This window comes from Salminus brasiliensis, chromosome 1 (genome assembly GCF_030463535.1).
Source record: "Salminus brasiliensis chromosome 1, fSalBra1.hap2, whole genome shotgun sequence".
Lineage (NCBI taxonomy): Eukaryota > Metazoa > Chordata > Actinopteri > Characiformes > Bryconidae > Salminus > Salminus brasiliensis.
The window spans coordinates 1,017,252-1,029,792 of NC_132878.1; the positions used below are offsets into that span (position 1 = coordinate 1,017,252).

The following is a 12,541-nucleotide window of genomic DNA, read 5'->3' on the forward strand; positions in this document are numbered from 1 at the left end:
CTGGGCCACTCCATGACCTTAATGTGATTTTTCTTGAGCCAATCCTTTGTTGCCTTTGCTGTATGTTTAGGGTCGTTATCATGTTGGAAGACCCAACCACGGCCCATTTTCAGATCCCTGGCAGAGGGGAGGAGGTTGTCCCTCAGGATTGTGCGGTACATGGCTCCATCCATCTTCCCAGTGATGCGGTGAAGTAGCCCTGTACCCTTGGCAGAGAAACACCCCCAAAACATTATGCTTCCACCTCCATGCTTGACGGTGGGCACAGTGTTCTTGGGGTCATAGGCAGCATTTTTCTTCCTCCACACATGGCGGGTGGAGTTGAGGCCAAAAAGTTCAATTTTGGTCTCGTCTGACCACAAAACCTTCTCCCAATAACTTGGTTCATCTTTCAAATGATCATTGGCATACTTGAGGCGCGCCTCCACATGTGCTCTCTTCAGCAGGGGTACCTTTCGGGCACTGCAGGATGTGAATCCATTGTTGCGCAAAGTGTTGCCAATTGTTTCCTTGCAAACTGTGGTCCCAGCTGCCTTCAGGTCATTTGCTAACTCCTGCCGAGTGGTTGCAGGACGATTTCTGACTGTTCTCAGCATCATTGCCACCCCACGAGGCGAAATCTTCTTTGGAGCACCGGGCCGAGGTCTGTTGATTGTCATGTTATACTCTTTAAACTTTCTGATAATTGCACCAATAGTTGTTACTTTCACATCCAACACCTTACTAATCTTTTTGTAGCCCATTCCAGCTTTGTGAAGGTCAACAATTCTGACTCTGAGGTCCTGTGACAGCTCTTTGGTTTTACCCATGTTGGAGACTTGAAATCTGTGTGATCTGTCTGATTCTGTGGACAGGTGTTTTTCACACAAGTGATTAGTGAGAACAGGTGGCTTCAGGTCAGGTAACAAGTTGATTGGGAGTGTCTAACTGGTCTGTAAAAGCCAGAACTGCTAATGAATACTAAGGGATCAAATACTTATTTCACTCCATGAAATACAAATCAATTAATATATATTCCTTAGATTTATTTTCTGGATTTTCTTTTTAATATTCTGTCTCTCCATGTAAGAATACATCTACCATTAAAAGTATAGAATGATCATGTCTTTATTAGTGGGCCAACGAAGAAAATCAGCAAGGGATCAAATACTTCTTGGACTCACTGTATATATATATATATATATATATATACACATATATACACAGACCCCCTTTATACACAGAGTCTGTAGTCCCACATTTACAGTCCACACAGTAACAGTGTACCACTGATCACATGCTGGCTGCTACAGCTGGAGAACAGAACTACAATTACTGAATAGTGTCAATACAGGAGAGAATAACTGATCATACGTGTGTGTGTGTGTGAGAGAGAGAGAGTGTGTGTATAAGAGTACAGTATTATGGTCTCCATGTTGACTTGTGTTCAGTAGAGTCTGAACACAAGTCAACATCTGGATCTGAATTTTAGTCTATTTAAACTAGCTGAGGTTCTTCTTCATGCAGTATATATATATATATATATACACACAGACCCCCTTTATACACAGAGTCTGTAGTCCCACATTTACAGTCCACACAGTAACAGTGTACCACTGATCACATGCTGGCTGCTACAGCTGGAGAACAGCACTACAATTACTGAATAGTGTCAATATGGTGATACAGTAAGCTGTTCTGATCATACAGAGGAGACGGTTAGTGTAATAAACACTGATCAGACTGAAGGGTTCATCACTAACAGTGTGATCAGACTGAAGGGTTCATTACTAACAGTGTGATCAGACTGAAGGGTTCGTTACTAACAGTGTGATCAGACTGAAGGGTTCATCACTAACAGTGTGATCAGACTGAAGGGTTCATCACTAACAGTGTGATCAGACTGAAGGGTTCATCACTAACAGTGTGATCAGACTGAAGGGTTCATCACTAACAGTGTGATCAGACTGAAGGGTTCATCGCTAACAGTGTGATCAGACTGAAGGGTTCATCGCTAACAGTGTGATCAGACTGAAGGGTTCATCGCTAACAGTGTGATCAGACTGAAGGGTTCATCACTAACAGTGTGATCAGACTGAAGGGTTCATCACTAACAGTGTGATCAGACTGAAGGGTTCATCACTAACAGTGTGATCAGACTGCAGGGTTCATCACTAACAGTGTGATCAGACTGAAGGGTTCATCACTAACAGTGTGATCAGACTGAAGGGTTCATCACTAACAGTGTGATCAGACTGAAGGGTTCATCACTAACAGTGTGATCAGACTGAAGGGTTCATTAGATGAAGAGCAGCAGATGTTGAGTAGAAATCACTGTGTTCAGTACAGAGAGGATCTGATGGTAGTTTATAAGAGTCTGATTCTGATGTGTTTACAGGTATCGTGATAAATATCGTGTATCATAAAAAAATCATATATACACACACACACACACACACACACACTCATCTTTAAGCTACTCGGAACAGATCAGCCTCTGGTGACACTCAGATCAGTATCAGACTTCCAATTACTTAAGATAAAAATCATTTCTCAGAACCTGTGAGGAGCACCACGCTGAGCTCAGAGGATCCGGTTCTAACCCATCACAGAAATGTAGTGTTTTACACACACACACACACACACACACACACACACACACACACACACACACACTTCAGCGAGAAGTGCATTACCTGCCTACGACCGGAGGGACGTGCGGTTGTGGTGGTACGGGTGGGGCGTGACCGTGCTTGGAGAGAGAGAGTGTGTGTGTGTGTGTGTTCATTAGGTCAAATCTTCTCTACAGAAGCTTTAAAGTAGCTGAAGTCACTTATCAAAAGGTCGTCCAAAAACTTTTGGACATATTGTGTGTGTGTGTGCGTCTTGAGTGTGTGACTGGTTCACCTTTCCGAACGATCCCTGTCCCAGAACTTTGCGGAGCTCGAACTGCCGCGGGTCGGCCTTCTCCGATCCCTCCTTCACATGATGAGTTATACTGATCTCCTTCACTGGACCTTCCTCCTGAGGAGGAGGAGGAGGAGGAGGAGGAGAGAAACACAGTCAGTCAGAATAAAGAAAAATGATGCAGAGCCAGAAAAGCAAACTCATCTAATAGTCCTCACTATTATTAATTATTAATATGATGATCGGGTCTGTAACGGTCAGCAAAAACTAAAAACACACCAAGCAGCAACCGGAGCTGAAATGACTGAGAAATCGGATCAGAACATTTCTAATCTGATCTAATCTGATCTGATCTAATCTAATCTGATCATCCCCACACTGAATCAGCTACATTAGCCTAACACTGAGGAGGCATCTGGCACTGGAGGAATTCTCGCTGAACTGTCGCTTTAACACTGTTCCACCACTCTGAGCTGTTTCCTGTCGTGAGTCAGTAAACCTCAAGCTTTCAGCCCCCCCCCCACACACACACACACACACACTCTCTACAGGAAAGGGAAGTTGGTGTAAAACACACCACAAGAGGACATGATTTGCAATGTTCAACACACACACACACACACACACACACACACACATACATACATACATATATATATATATATATATATATATACACACACACTTTCACAAACTTAAAACATCATCAAATCAGATACAGAGTTGCAGGCGACCGCAACACACACCAAGATCTAATCAATAAAGTGATCACCTGATTGGCACATGCTAATAAAGGTTCTACACAGAACATCTTACTAATAAAAGGGTTCTGTGACTCTCTCTCTCCTGCTGCTCAGTGTGGTTCTGTACTCCCTGGGTTCCACAATCAAACATATCAATTTATTTTGACACAATCTGAATGTGTGATTTTATTAGAGACTTTTATTTTGTTACTGTTTGTTTATTTGTATTAGAGACTTTTATTTTGGTAGTGTTTGTTTATTTGTATTAGAGACTTTTATTTTGGTAGTGTTTGTTTATTTGTATTGGAGACTTTTATTTTGGTAGTGTTTGTTTATTTGTATTAGAGACTTTTATTTTGTTACTGTTTGTTTATTTGTATTGGAGACTTTTATTTTGTTACTGTTTGTTTATTTGTATTAGAGACTTTTATTTTGGTAGTGTTTGTTTATTTGTATTAGAGACTTTTATTTTGGTAGTGTTTGTTTATTTGTATTAGAGACTTTTATTTTGGTAGTGTTTGTTTATTTGTATTGGAGACTTTTATTTTGTTACTGTTTGTTTATTTGTATTAGAGACTTTTATTTTGGTAGTGTTTGTTTATTTGTATTAGAGACTTTTATTTTGACAGTGTGTGTGAGACGTGGTTCCTCCACACGGTTATGGTTAAACTTTGGCGATTAATCCGTGTTTAGCGCCTATTCTACTAAAGGCTTTCTTTGTGTGCTAAAGAACCAGTGAAACAGGAAAGCATCCAAATAACCCTTTGGGTTATCATGGTTCTAGGTAGAACCGCAGGTATTACTAAAGAACCCTTGAAGAACCCACTTTTTTCAGAGGGATTTTAGGAAAGAACCGTGTGGACGCTTAAATGGCACAGAAAGGGTTCCATCAAAGTCACAATCCAAAGAACCCTTAGGGTGTGCCCCCCCTCCTCCCCCTAGCGTTAGTCAAATAAGTGATTGGAGATGGGCGGAGTCACAGCTAGTGGGAGGGGACTGGCTATGGCTACACTGGGAAAACTTTAACAGATAAAAAACAGTCAAAGCTGGTGTGTTATGTTTGGCTCCTGAGCTCCCCCTACAGGTGTGGAGTGTAGTTCACTTTTACTCCACTGCAGTAAATACAGATCCTGCTGGGAGCGCCCCCTCATGGACAGCTGTACACGTGCATTTCTGGACAGTGTGAGAGCTGCAGAAGCTTGATCTGAAGGTGGAGCAGCATGTGGGCGGAGGCGGTAGAGTAACACTACAGGATTCTACACTAATATGACTCTATGGGTTCTGCAGCGTTACACAGCAGTTCTGGAGAGAGGTTCTCCTCCTGCAGCTCCACCACCAAACCTCCATAGTGCAGCAGCAGCAGCAGCGCTCCGGCCCGGAGTGGGAATGATGGAGACGCCCTTCTCCCTGTTCCAGTCAGTGGAGAATCAGCAGGATCCTGAAGCTGCTGGTTGAAGGTGCTGTTAATACGGAGCTTCACTTACTTTTTCTAGCCTGCACTGTGGGTGTTTAATCAGGACCGCTGTGTGTGTTGTTAGTGTGGTTAGACTGGGTTTATCGGTAACTGTTATCAGAAACTCATTTGATCAATAATCTATGCAGAAATCTTCTCTGAAACACACACACACACACACACACACACACACACACACACACACACACACACACACACACACACACACACACTCTCTGTGAGAACACTTACACTCACTGGCGCTTCATCATCCCCCATATAGTCATCCTGAAACAAAACACAAGAACAGACATGTTACTGCAAACCACATCACTCACACACACACTCACACACACACTCACACACACACTCACACACACACACACAGGCTACTAGAATGTCTGGAATTTTGTGTGTGTGTGTGTGTGTGTGTGTGTGTGTGTTGCCACTAGTTCAGCAGAGATTCACCATGGGATAAGTCAGACCTCAGGTCAGTCTCATAAGCAGAACTCATATCTTAGAGTTTTCTGCCTAATGTTCTAGACAGCACGGTTCCTTAGGTTCTAGATAGGTTGTGAGTGGTAGTGTGAGCTGAATGAACATCACTCCAGTCTTTCCCGAGGCTCTGGATATGATGAGTCATTCTGTGAGCAAATTCCACATCAGTCCTTTCTGAAGGTTCTAGATACGTTGTGAATGTGAGCAGAATCAGCGCTGGTGACGGGTTGAGGAATTCCCCACAGTAAGCAGATCAGAGCGTTCTGGTGTGGATCTGGGTTCTCTATCTTATCTGTCTGACTGTTCTAATCCACAGCGTCTCGTATCGCTCTGTATCTCCGTTTATCAGTGTTTGTGTTTCCAGCCCCGCCCCCTCCAGGTCATGAGAGAGGACAAGTACAAATGGCCGAGTCTAAGACCAGTCTGAGTACAAATACTACTAAGTCCAAGTACAAATACCAATTCCAAAACCGGCCCTAGCACAAATACCTTTGACTCCAAGACAAGTCTAAGTACAAATACTACTAAGTCCAAGTACAAATACCAATTTCAAGACCAGTCTTAGTACAAATACCAATTCCAAGACCAGTCTAAGTACAAATATCTTTGACTCCAAGACAAGTCTGAGTACAAATACTATTAGAGTTCAAATACAAATGACCGAGTCTAAGATGTGTCTAAGTATACACACTATCAAGTTTAAGTACAAACACTATAGTCTAAGACCAATCTGATTACAAATACTACTAAGTCTAAGTACAAATACCAATTCCAAGACCAGTCTTAGTACAAATACTATTAAAATCCAAGTACAAACGACGTGTCTAAGTATACGCGCTATCGAGTCTAAGTACAAACACTAGAGTCTAAGACCTGTCCGAGTAGAAATACCAGAAATTCTCAGCCCACTTAGGCTCCAAATCAGTGCTCAGCATGGGGTCATTAATATGCATGAGCTCATTACCATGTCATTTTTAACTGTGAGAACGGAGAACCACCGCAGCGACTTCATCAACCGGACTTCTGTACTAAAAACAGGATTTTAAAGATAAAATAAGAAGCTCAAATATGACACATGTGAAAGCGTGGGCTCTGATTGGCTGAGGGAGTCAAACATCAGACCCTGAGGATGAGTCCTTGTTCTCTTCTGAGAAAAACAGCCGCACTGTAAACACAGCCTGACCCTCCAGGCCGAGATTTACACACCTAACTCCAGCAGCCGAGTGTAAACAGCCGGCCGTCTGCGTGGGCAGCCTGCTTTCAAATCAAAGGATTACAGACGGACTCCCGGCTCGAGCAGCAGGACGGGGCCGGCCTTAAAGCCACAGCCTGAGCCTGTTCTCCTCCACCACCACCACCACCATAACTCCACCCTGTTCCTTACAGCACTCACCTTACAGAGACCAGTCTGAGGACCAATACCAACCAGTCAGAGACCAGTCTGAGGACCAGTCAGAGACCAGTCTAAGGACCAATACCACCCAGTCAGAGACCAGTCTGAGGACCAGTCAGAGACCAGTCTGAGGACCAATCAGAGACCAGTCTGAGGACCAGTCAGAGACCAGTCTGAGGACCAATACCACCCAGTCAGAGACCAATCTGAGGACCAATCAGAGACCAGTCTGAGGACCAGTCAGAGACCAGTCTGAGGACCAGTCAGAGACCAGTCTGAGGACCAATACCACCCAGTCAGAGACCAATCTGAGGACCAATCAGAGACCAGTCTGAGGACCAGTCAGAGACCAGTCTGAGGACCAGTCAGAGACCAGTCTGAGGACCAATACCACCCAGTCAGAGACCAATCTGAGGACCAATCAGAGACCAGTCTGAGGACCAGTCAGAGACCAGTCTGAGGACCAATACCACCCAGTCAGAGACCAGCCTGAGGACCAGTCAGAGACCAGTCTGAGGACCAATACCACCCAGTCAGAGACCAGTCTAAGACCAGCATGAGCACCAATCAGAGATCAGTCTGAGGACCAATCAGAGACCAGTCTGAGGACCAATACCACTCAGTCCGAGACCAGCCTGAGTACCAACACTATCGAGTCTAAGTCTGAGTATAAATACTGGATCAGTACTCTGACTGAATCAAATCCAAGACTAAGACCAATACTGACTACACCAAAACCAGACCAGACTACTACAGCAGGTACCAGTACTGACCTGCTCCAAGACCTGTCCGGGTCCAAACACTGTCGGGACCAAGACACGCCGGAGTGTGAACACTGAACCGGGAGGTGGAGCAGTGGTGGGTGGTGGGGCCTTCACTGAGTGACTCTCCCACGTTCAGCTCCATCAGGATTCACAGGAAACCTGGCAGCAAGCCAAACGTTCTCCTGAAGGTTCTACTGTGTGTCAGACTACAGCTGGGCTTGTCTGGTCAAGTCCCAGACTCTCATTCTCTCTCTCCCACACACACACACACACACACACACACACACACACTCTCTCACACACTCTCTCACACACTCTCTCACACACTCTCTCACACACTCTCTCACACACTCTCACACACACTCCCACACACACACACTCTCTCACACACTCTCTCACACACTCTCTCACACACACTCTCACACACACTCTCACACACACTCTCACACACACTCTCACACACACTCTCTCACACACTCTCTCACACACACTCTCTCACACACACTCTCTCACACACACTCTCTCACACACACTCTCTCACACACACACTTCACCCTTGCATAAAGGATTTGTAAGGGTTGAGTCCTTCCAGTCCTCACCGCACTGCTCGGTCAGGGCTGCGACTCTACCTGGACTAGGTCTCCTAATCCTGATCCTTTTACTCTGGGATCTGGTCTAAGGTTTCAGATTTGTAGCCTAAAGGGTTTAGTCTATGGTTTAGGACTTTCAGCTCAAAGTATTTAGTCTAAGGCCTTAGACTTAAGACTATCTGTCCTCGGTTTTAGACATGTAGCCTAAACATTTAGTCTATAGTTTTAAACTTTTATTTAGTCTAAGTTTTAGCCTAAAGCATTTAGTGTAAGATGTAAATGATTAAGTCTAAGGTTTTACTCTAAAGATTTAGTTTTATTTTAGCATATGGTTTTAGACCTTAGTCTAAACATTCAGACTAAAGGACTCAGACTTAAGGATTTAGTCCATGATTTTAGACTGTAGAACCAGTCTGAGTTACAGAACTTTAGACTTTTAATGAAATAAAATAAAAACAAATAAATTAAACTAAATTAATTTACATTTAAATAAATACATTACAATTTAAAATGTTATTTACTGCTCTACAGGATTAAGCATAGGATATTAGACCTTTACTGTTAGACCTTAGTCTAAAAACCTTACACTAAACTCTTTACAATAAACATTCGGACTAAAGGACTCGGACTAAAGGACTCGGACCATGATTTCAAACTGTAGAACCAGTCTAAGTTACAGAATTTGGACTTTAGTCTAAGGTTTAAGACCTTTACTGTAAAGGACTTGGTCGTGAGTTCTAGACCTCTGCTCTGCAGGGTTTAGTGCTTAAGGCAGGTCAGCAGAACCCACAGCAGGGTGCTAATGGTCTGGATGGCTGTAATGGTTGAGAATGTGCTCGTGCACTCTGCAGAGGTTCTGCTGCACCTTCACGCGCAGTTCAGAGTTTCTGGGTTGGAGCTACACGACCAGGAAGAGACATGCGCGTGTGTTTATGTGTTAACGCTGCTCGTGCATGTGGGTCTGTCCACCAAAATAAACAACAACACCACCACCCTCCTCCTCCTCCTCCTCCTCCTCCTCCTCCTCGCTGCATGTGTACCTCGTTGTCCAGATGTCCCACTGCCAACTTCTGCCACGGATCTGCGAACTGAGCCAGCGGCATCTTCAGCCCGGACCGAGAACCACCAGGAACCGGAGAACCTTTCGCACGAGCCCGAACTCACTACTCACGCGCGCGCACGGCTGTAGTCACTCCGCTGCTCGGAGTCTCACTCTTCGGACACTTTTCTGCACTCTCTCTCACTCTCTCTCACTCTCTCACTCTCCCGAACTGCACAATCACTCGCTTCCGCTCTCAGCCAACATGGCGTCTCGTGCGTTTACCTGTCCGTCACCCAGCGCTGGGACTGTGTTTCCCACCCGTTTTCAGACAGGCCCCGCCCCCTGCTGCGCTCTGATTGGCCAGTAGCTCGTATATCAAAGGAGACTGACAGTCAGATTCTGCTGTTATAAACAAGAGAAACATTGTTTATTAAAACAGAAATATAATGTAGTATAACAAACAAACAAACAAACAAACAACCAAAACAAATAAATAAAGTTAGATGTTTTCTAAGCTCTAAATCTACACTTTATACACACTGAAAAGTTCAGTACAGAGTATAGACTAAAGGACTAAATAAGATTCTAAAAGTCTAGACTAAATTTTCAGGGTAAAATTCTAAAACCTTAAACTAAAACCTTTTAAGTAAAAGTCTAAGTCTATAATCATGACAAAAACATCCAGAGTAGAAGTCTAAAACCTCAGACTAAGTTCTTTAGACTAAAACATTCAGAGTAGAAGTCTAAAACCTTAGACTAAGTTTTTTAGACTAAAACCTCAGACTAAGTTCTTTAGACTAAAACATTCAGAGTAGAAGTCTAAAACCTCAGACTAAGTTCTTTAGACTAAAACCTTAGACTAAGTTCTTTAGACTAAAACATTCAGAGTAGAAGTCTAAAACCTCAGACTAAGTTCTTTAGACTAAAACATTCAGAGTAGAAGTCTAAAACCTCAGACTAAGTGTTTTAGACTAAAACATTCAGAGTAGAAGTCTAAAACCTCAGACTAAGTTCTTTAGACTAAAACCTCAGACTAAGTTCTTTAAACTAAAACATTCAGAGTAGAAGTCTAAAACCTCAGACTAAGTGTTTTAGTTTAAAGCATTCAGAGTAGAAGTCTAAAACCTCAGACTAAGTGTTTTAGACTAAAACATTCAGAGTAGAAGTCTAAAACCTCAGACTAAGTTCTTTAGACTAAAACATTCAGAGTAGAAGTCTAAAACCTCAGACTAAGTTCTTTAGACTACAACCTCAGACGAAGTTCTTTAGACTAAAACATTCAGAGTGGAAGTCTACAACCTTAGACTAAGTTCTTTAGACTACAACCTCAGACTAAGTGTTTTGGACTAAAACATTCAGAGTAGAAGTCTAAAACCTCAGACTAGGTGTTTTAGACTAAAACATTTAGAGTAGAAATCTAAAACCTCAGACTGAGTATTTTAGACTAAAACATTCAGAGTAGAAGTCTAAAACCTCAGACTAAGTGTTTTAGACTAAAACATTCAGAGTAGAAGTCTAAAACCTCAGACTAAGTGTTTTAGACTAAAACATTCAGAGTAGAAGTCTAAAACCTCAGACTAGGTGTTTTAGACTAAAACATTTAGAGTAGAAATCTAAAACCTTACACTAAGTTCTTTAGACTAAAACCTCAGACTAAGTTCTTTAGACTAAAACATTCAGAGTAGAGGTCTAAAACCTCAGACTAAGTTCTTTAGACTACAACCTCAGACTAAGTTCTTTAGACTAAAACATTTAGAGTAGAAGTCTAAAACCTTACACTAAGTTCTTTAGACTAAAACCTCAGACTAAGTTCTTCAGACTAAAACGTTTAGAGTAAAAGTAAAAGTCTAAAACCTCTAAAACCTTAGACTAAGGTCTTTAGACTAAAACATTCAGAGTAGAAGTCTGCTCGCGATATAAACAACCAGCCAATCAGAGCGCAGGACGGGCGGGGCTTGTCGTTAAACGGGTAGAAAAAAAAAGAATAGGGCAGCGTTCTACGTCAGTGAAAAGTGGAATGCTGTGCCGTGATTGGTCAGTCGCCTATGCTCTCTAAAGCTCAGGTAAGAAGTGGCTGTACATCAGAGCGAACAAAATTACAACACTGAATAAATATATACCTGTAATTAACTCTATATAACATTAGAATAAACCCAAATAAACATAAAGTCAGTGGTCAGTGAGAGTGTCTACCTGTAATTAACTCTATATAACATTAGAATAAACCCAAATAAACATAAAGTCAGTGGTCAGTGAGAGTGTCTACCTGTAATTAACTCTATATAACATTAGAATAAACCCAAATAAACATAAAGTCAGCGGTCAGTGAGAGTGTCTACCTGTAATTAACTCTATATAACATTAGAATAAACCCAAATAAACATAAAGTCAGCGGTCAGTGAGAGTGTCTACCTGTAATTAACTCTATATAACATTAGAATAAACCCAAATAAACATAAAGTCAGCGGTCAGTGAGAGTGTCTACCTGTAATTAACTCTATATAACATTAGAATAAACCCAAATAAACATAAAGTCAGTGGTCAGTGAGAGTGTCTACCTGTAATTAACTCTATATAACATTAGAATAAACCCAAATAAACATAAAGTCAGTGGTCAGTGAGAGTGTCTACCTGTAATTAACTCTATATAACATTAGAATAAACCCAAATAAACATAAAGTCAGCGGTCAGTGAGAGTGTCTACCTGTAATTAACTCTATATAACATTAGAATAAACTCAAATAAACATAGCCAGAGTGTCTACATGTAATTAACTCTATATAACATTAGAATAAACCCAAATAAACATAAAGTCAGTGGTCAGTGAGAGCGTCTACCTGTAATTAACTCTATATAACATTAGAATAAACCCCAATAAACACAAAGTCAGTGGTCAGTGAAAGTGTCTACATGTAATTAACTCTATATAACATTAGAATAAACCCAAAAAAACAAAGTCAGGGGTCAGTGAGAGTGTCTACCTGTAATGGACTCTATATAACATTAGAATAAACCCAAATAAACATAAAGTCAGCGGTCAGTGAGAGTGTCTACCTGTAATTAACTCTATATAATATTAGAATAAACCCAAATAAACATAAAGTCAGTGGTCAGTGAGAGTGTCTACCTGTAATTAACTCTATATAATATTAGAATAAACCCAAATAAACAT

At 41.9% G+C, this 12,541-nt stretch overlaps 1 protein-coding gene across 1 annotated transcript in view; it reads right to left on the bottom strand.

Annotated features, from left to right (window-relative positions):
- rps6ka3a (ribosomal protein S6 kinase a, polypeptide 3a) overlaps window positions 1-9,658 on the bottom strand; it is a 22,831-nt gene extending 13,173 nt beyond the window's left edge. Inside the window, exons 1-3 of the mRNA XM_072689824.1 lie at window positions 9,368-9,658; window positions 5,335-5,370; window positions 2,887-3,003 (exon numbers count right to left, since the gene is read on the bottom strand). Of these exons, the coding sequence (XP_072545925.1) occupies window positions 2,887-3,003; window positions 5,335-5,370; window positions 9,368-9,430 (216 nt within the window). The 5' untranslated portion in view covers window positions 9,431-9,658. The remainder of the gene's footprint in view (window positions 1-2,886; window positions 3,004-5,334; window positions 5,371-9,367) is intronic.
- Between the last annotated feature and the right edge of the window lie 2,883 nt (window positions 9,659-12,541).